This window comes from Cryptotermes secundus, unplaced genomic scaffold (assembly GCF_002891405.2).
Source record: "Cryptotermes secundus unplaced genomic scaffold, Csec_1.0 scaffold181, whole genome shotgun sequence".
NCBI lineage: Eukaryota > Metazoa > Arthropoda > Insecta > Blattodea > Kalotermitidae > Cryptotermes > Cryptotermes secundus.
The window spans coordinates 2,288,990-2,296,349 of NW_019723906.1; the positions used below are offsets into that span (position 1 = coordinate 2,288,990).

Genomic DNA, 7,360 nt, shown 5'->3' on the forward strand with positions numbered 1-7,360 from the left:
ATTAGATTTGAACCAATTATAAACTATTTGAAGATTTGCACTTAGTTTAGTATCTAGAATATCAAGTTTTTTATCGTCGGCAACAAGAATGGACGTAGCTGATCCACTAATGGCCAAGGGGAGATCATTGATATACAGTAAAAACAAAAGAGGTCCCAGTACAGAGCCCTGGGGAACACCATGTCAGTTTTCAGACCAATTTGATACTAAATTATAATGAGTTGAGTTATCTTTCAGAAACACACGCTAATATCTATAACTTAAGTATTGAGAATACAAGTACTCTGAAACTCCCGTAATTCCATATATTTCCAATCTGTGTATAAGAATGTTGTGGTTGACATAGTCAAAAGCCTTCTCAATATCACAAAAGATTCCCTTAACTTTTGCTTTATTATTTTACGCAGTAAAAATTTTATTTAACAGCATTGTCTATCAATAATTTTTTTTTAAAACCATACTGATTAGGATTTAGAATTGCATATTTTTAAGATGATTCATGAGTCTATTAAACATTACTTTTCTCACAATTTTAGAGAAACATGTTAACAAAGAAATAAGTCTATAATTTGATATTAATGATTTATCCCATTTTTTATAGAGAGACTTTATTACTGGGTATTTTAGTCTCTCAGGAAGTGAACCAGATTGTATTATTTTGTTGCAAATGTGATTTAAAGGTGAACTTATGTAGGGTGCACTCAATTTTAACATTCTCAGAGATACTTGGTTGTACTTTTTTTGCATGCACCTGGGAACAGAAGATGAGAGAGAGTATGGTGGTAGGTGGAACCAGCTGTTGTGTTAACCTTGAGTGTCTTGTGATGTCAATAGCCTGCATCACGTGACCAGTATCACCCTTAACAAAATGGCCGACAACAATATGTCATTTCGCCAGCATGCTGTCATCGAATTTCTTATGAAAGAGGAAATCCCTGCTGCAGAAATTCACCAGACTTCAGCGTGCTTTTGGAAGTGTGTGCATGGGTGCGAGCAGTGTTCGAAGATGGGTGAAACAATTAAAAGATGGGAACACCAGCATCAAAGATGAGCCTCAGAGCGGTCGTCCAAGAACAGCCTCAACTGAACACAACAAGAAAAGAGTGGATGAGATCATTCAAGATGACAGGCGTGTGACTGTTGACACAATAGCCGAAAAACTTAGAATAGGGCACAGTTCAGTACAGGAGATGATTGAAAGCTTGGGCTATAGGAAAGTTTGTGTTTGTTGGATCCCGCGGTTATTGACCACAAAGGTCAGCGAAAAGCCATCACCTCAGAACTGCTGCAGAGATATCGACATGAAGGCGATGATTTTTTGCTCTGTATTGTGACAGGTGACAAAAGCTGGTTTCACCATTTTGAGCCTGAAGCAAAACGGCAGAGTATGGAATGGCAGCATTTGCATTCTCCAAAAAAAAAAAGAAGGCAAAGACAGTGGCTGCAAAGGTGATGGGCACAGACTTCTGGGATGCAGAGGGATTTATTCTGGCCGAATTCCTGGAACCTGGGCAAACCATCAATGCTGCTTGTTATGTCCAGACGCTGCACAAGCTCCGTTGTGCATTGTGTGATAAACGTCTGGGACGAAACATCTTCATCCTGCATGACAACGCTCGCCCCCATGCGGCTCGCCTCACATTGGAAGCAATTACAAAGATGGGGTGGGAAGTTCTTCCACACCCCTTCTATAGCCCTGATCTGGCACCCTCTGACTACCATCTTTTCGGATTTGTGAAGGACCAGCTGCATGGACAACGTTTTGAGACAAGGGAGGCAATTCACAAAGCAGTGCATCAGTGTCTTCAAATGACTGGAATGGAATTTTACAGAAGGGGATTCTTCAAACTCCCAGAACTCTGGGAGAAATGTGTACAAAGAAGTGGTGATTATGTGGAAAAATAAAGAAAGGTCTGTAGATTGAGGTGGTGTATTTGGTTTGTCAATAATAAAGCATGTTACTTTACAAAAAATTGTTGCTCATGATTTCAGTACGACCCTCGTATTAGGTCATAGCCACAGGAATCCTTTGTTTTAAACAAGTTAATATTTTTTTCAATTTCATTTATCATGGATGATTTATTGCGAATAGTAGGATAATTATTTGTGATAGCCTGTTCCATAAATGACAAGTAGCCAGTAGCTGGTGCATTACATTGCTTACTATTTACTGAATTAGTTAATTTATTTGCAATAGAAGTAAAGTAATCGTTAATTTGTTCAGCAACATTTTGACTGTTAAACTTCTCATTTAAGTACTGTGTATCTTCATGCTTTGAAGTTCTGCCTGTCTCCGTATTGATGATTTTCCAGGTGGTGTTCAATTTATTATGAAACTTTTTAATACAATTATCGTATGCCATTTTCTTGGCTGCAATTATAACCTTATTACATATTTTGCAATACCTATTGTAATATACCTTTATAAGTAAATTGTCATTTTTCTCATCATTAAGTATAAATCCTTTTCGTGTTTGCAAGAGTTTCTTACACCAGGTGTAATCCAATTTATACTAGTTCTCTTTGATGACATATGCTTATTTACTATAGTAAAACTGAGTTAAAAATTCTCAAATATGTCTTCAAAAAAGAATTAAATATGAGATTCACATTATTCCCACCAAACTCATCATCCCAGTTCTCAAAACTCAATTGCTTTTGGAGATCAGCAATTGTAAAATTATTAATTTTCCTATAGGACAAAGTATGGCGTTCTTTTTTATGTAATATTGGGAGGTCTATGGTAAGTAACTGACCTTCATGATCAGACAACCCACTGTGTAGTGATGAGACAAAAAAATTTCTATCTTTAGAAGTATCCATAAAGATATTATTGATGGCATATATCTAGTGGGAAAGGTAATCATGTTTATCAAGTTAAAAGTTTTAAGTAGGGCATTTAGTTGCTTGACTCTATTTGACTCTTCTAAATAATTTATATTTATGTCCTGACAAATTATTAGATCCGTTTTAGGATTATAAAGCAATTGTAAAGCTTGCTCTAAATAATTAATAAATTTAGAAAAATTCCCAGATGGTGACCTATAAATTGTTAATATATAAAATTTATTATTCAGAAGGTTTAATTGAAAAGCACATACCTCAATGTCTCTGTCAACACAGTAAGCCTCCAGATTGAAACTGGAGGAAAATATATTATCATTAACAAAAATACACACACCACCCTTCAATACATGTTTTCTACAATAACAGGCATGAAGAGTATAATTATCAATAGCATCCGATTGAATTCACTACAATTCACTAAAATAATTACAAGAGCCTGCAACTGGACTGTATCTGAGCCAGATTAATTCAGTTCACATCACACTTTGGGCCTGTTTCTTTAACACACATTTTAACCTGCCCTACAATCTATGCCTAAGAAGCCAAGTGGTTTCTTTCCTTCAAATTTTCCAAGTAAATTTTTATACATATTTTTCATCACTTGTATGCATGCTACATGCTTTACCCACCTCACATCCCTTTACTTGATCAAAAGTTGTAGAAATTTTCAACGACTCGAAGATAATTTAGGGAATTTTTATTGAATTTTGAGAATAATAATAAGAAATATTCAGATTTATAGATGTGCTAGTGAGCATTCATGTGTTAATTTAGAGTGACTGACAACAACCTGTGAGCTGACGTAAAATACTACTAAAACATGAATGTTTACAAATAATCCAGTTATGTTCTTCTGTCCATAAAATTAAGATTTCAAGTCATAAGAATATTCATTATCATTGCTTTTCCCTGTACTGGCACAAATAAACTAACTTTAAATCAAATGTAACAAAAATGTATCCAATAAAGTTTGCCTATAAATTTTATTCCTATAATTAGGCTAGTGGCCAGGCTAAGGTTTTGTTTGATCTTGGTTGGTGAGCAAATGCATGGTTACACGGTACAGAAAGTTGAATGGTGAAATACATTTTCTATTCTTTCAGAGCATAATGAATGAATGAAATTTCAAAATGAGTTAATAAAATACATTACAGAACCATTTTACTTGGATTGTATATTCATTAGGCCAATCACTATGTTCCAGATCCTTTCTATCTCATCAGTCGTTATACCATTCAACATTATATAGTCAAGATATTGACAACATTACAGAATCCCCCCAACAAGCATATACTTCTGAAAGAAACTTGGGGTTCAGATGAGAAATTACAATCAACGTACCAGTTAGTACTACGCTTGGATTGACAAGTGAACCACCACACACTTGCTGAAGCGTGCCATTAGCAGAATATCTGTATATTCCCACATGCCATGGAAATTCACCAACTTTGGCTTCCACTCCATTTGAAATAAATGGTCTTCCTTTAGGATTTCTCTTCCCACACACTGTAAGAACATAAAATTAAAAATTATGTGTATGTATCTACTACAACAGGGCTAGAGGCTGAACATAGACCATGGCACAGATTTTTTCAGTTGACAATAGAAACCTGTGAAATGATGTAAGATGTCCTATATCCATTACTAATGTGGCCTAGTATTTTCAGTACCCTAGCCTATTAACAATATTGCTGGTTCTCTGCACAGTCCATCTTCTTATATAGCTGCTCACCCTGCCTTGTACACCAGTCTGTTCCACTGGTGTGAACACTTTCTAATTGACACTGCAAACATTCACTGAGATGGAATATATAGTTCTCACTCAAGGTTACATAATATAATTATTACAATTAGATGAGACTGACAATAAATTATGTTCTCATTGATAACAAAAATTATACCAGAATTTTGTTCTTCTTAGAGAAGAGTTTCATAACAGAAGAATATGAATGCTTCATATCAACAGTAACAGTGCTTTCATTCTGTGTATGACACCAGCCACAGCAAAAACCTAACAGACAACTGTTACTGTAACTACAAATATGATACATAATGAGAAAGCAAAGTGTCAGATCTTGGATACAAGTCAAGTATTGAGCAAATCTCTGAAAGCATTAAATTTATTACACCCCTTACACATATACATATACACATAAACACATAAAGGAGGAAATTAAGAGGAGATTGAATTCAGGCAATGTTTGCTACCATTCAGTCCAGAACTTCTTGTCTTCTCCTCTGCGGTCTAAAAACATAAAAATTACAATATACAAAATTATAATTTTGCCTGTGGTTCTGTATGGATGTGAAACTTGGTCTCTGACACTAAGGGAGGGAAATACAATGAGGGTGTTTGAGAACAGGGTACTAAGGAGAATATTTGGATCAAAGAGAGATGAAGTGATGGGAGGCTGGAGAAGACTACATAAAAAGGAGCTTCATAACATGTACTCTTCTCCAAGTATAATTAGAATGATCAAGTCAAGGAGAATGAGATGGGCAGGGCATGTAGCACAAATGGGGAGAAGAGGAATTCATATAGGATATTGGTGGGAAAGCCAGAAGGAAGAGACCAGTAGGAAGATCAAGACATAGGTGGGTAGACAATATTAAAATGGATCTTAGAGAGATAGGATGGGATAGTATGGACTGGATCAATCTGGCTCAGGATAGACCAGTAGAGGGCTCTTGTGAAAACGGTGAACCTTCAAGTTCCATAAAATGCTGGGAAGTTCTTGAGTAGCTACACTATTGGTTGCTTCTCAAGAACAGCTCAGTTCTGTGAATGAATGAGTGATCATCAAATTGCTTATACAGGGGAAAACTAAGTCAAAATCACATAAATGTCATTTATGAAATCATATTAAAATCTGATTGGCTGTAACACATAATTATAGTTTCATATACTAGGTCTTCCAGATAAGACAGGTCTCAAGATTTACTTCACAATCCCTCTGAGAAGAACTCTGAAGCAACTCTATTGCTTAGATTTGATAAATCTATATTTCTATTAACTAACTGTTGGCTGAAAATTCATGTTACAGAAGTGAAAGAAAGAGAGAGGGAGAGACTTTACTCAGTGTGTCAAACTATCCTTGAATCAAACACTTCCTACCTATACTGTCATGAAGTACTCGTATGTGAAAGAAATGAGGATGCTATTGTGCATGTCTGTGTTTCAAAGTTCTTCCCCCACATACCAAGATATATTAATCTCCTTCCTGATGACATTAATCTCCTTGCTGGCAGAAATTACAGATTTAAAACCTGAATCTAGAATTGTGTTTTGAAATTGTTTTGAATATTATTCTTATATTCGAACTCATGACATAAAAAATTCATGTCACAAATTTTAATGAAGACCTCAAATACTAAAATTTAATAAAAATTCACGGAGTAGTTTTTGAGCTGAACAATGCTGATGGATGAACAAACTGAAGACACTTGACTCCCTTATTATGCGTTCAGTTTATGCACTTTAGGCAGATACTGCATAAAATCATATGACAGAATACTCTTAAATTTTATACACATTTTCTATACCATACCTTTAGTGACAAGGCACAAACCTAACCACACACCTCCATCCAGTGCTGAGGTTAAGAATGGGTGTAGCTATACTTCCATTCATCCACATGTCTTCATGGCACTGTCCTCAATTAAGTCCAAGAATTACTTTAATTTTTTACCTTCATACCCGTCCTTTGAATACTAGTAAAAATCTATTTATATAAAGTAAGTAAGTAAAGGTATCCCTGTAATGGGCCATGGTTTCCCATAGGGTTGTGAGACATTGAGGTTCCCACATTATCTAAACAATCAGCTCATAGATGGCACCAAGGTTGTCAGCCCTACACATCGGCCGCGCTTTACTCTCCAAGAAAATTATTTAATTAATTCCTGGTGCTCATTTCTGTTAGAGGCTGGGTGAACCCCAGGGCCATAGTGCGGCTGGAAGGATTAGGTCAACTGAAAAAATCCAATGAATTCATTGGGACTTGAACCTGTGACCTTCCGGTTTGTAGCATAGTGCCTCAAACAACTAAGCTACCACGTGACCCCAAACACACTCACTTCAGAATATATGTCATCAACAGAATAAATGGAATGTTTCAACATAAAGGATTTAAGTCCCTCTTAAAAGAGCTAATTCTTTTTTTTTATTTTATCTACTCAGGGACCTTATTATACAAGGTGAACCCATATTTATAATGCCTTATTTAAAAAAAAAGAACTGTATTTGCAATACATTGCAATGATTTACTTGTAAATTTACTTTTCTTCGCATGTTGTAATTATGGATGTCCACATTTTTTGCCATAAAGTTTTTATATTTTTATTAAAATAGATCACTTCAAAAATGTATAGTGCAGCCAATGCTTACTTGCTTACTTACTTACAATTGGAGCTGAGCCCTTCTGGAGGAGCCGCCAATTCTGCAGCTACTCAAGAATTTCCCAGCATTTTATGGAACCCCAAGGTTCATTACCATGCTCACCAGAGCCCTCCACTG

At 35.7% G+C, this 7,360-nt stretch overlaps 1 protein-coding gene across 1 annotated transcript in view; it reads right to left on the reverse strand.

Annotated features, from left to right (window-relative positions):
• Positions 1–7,360, reverse strand: part of LOC111861986 (modular serine protease) — a 42,145-nt gene that overhangs the window by 8,101 nt on the left and 26,684 nt on the right. The window contains exon 8 of the mRNA XM_023846996.2: positions 4,189–4,353. Within this exon, the coding sequence (XP_023702764.1) occupies positions 4,189–4,353 (165 nt within the window). The remainder of the gene's footprint in view (positions 1–4,188; positions 4,354–7,360) is intronic.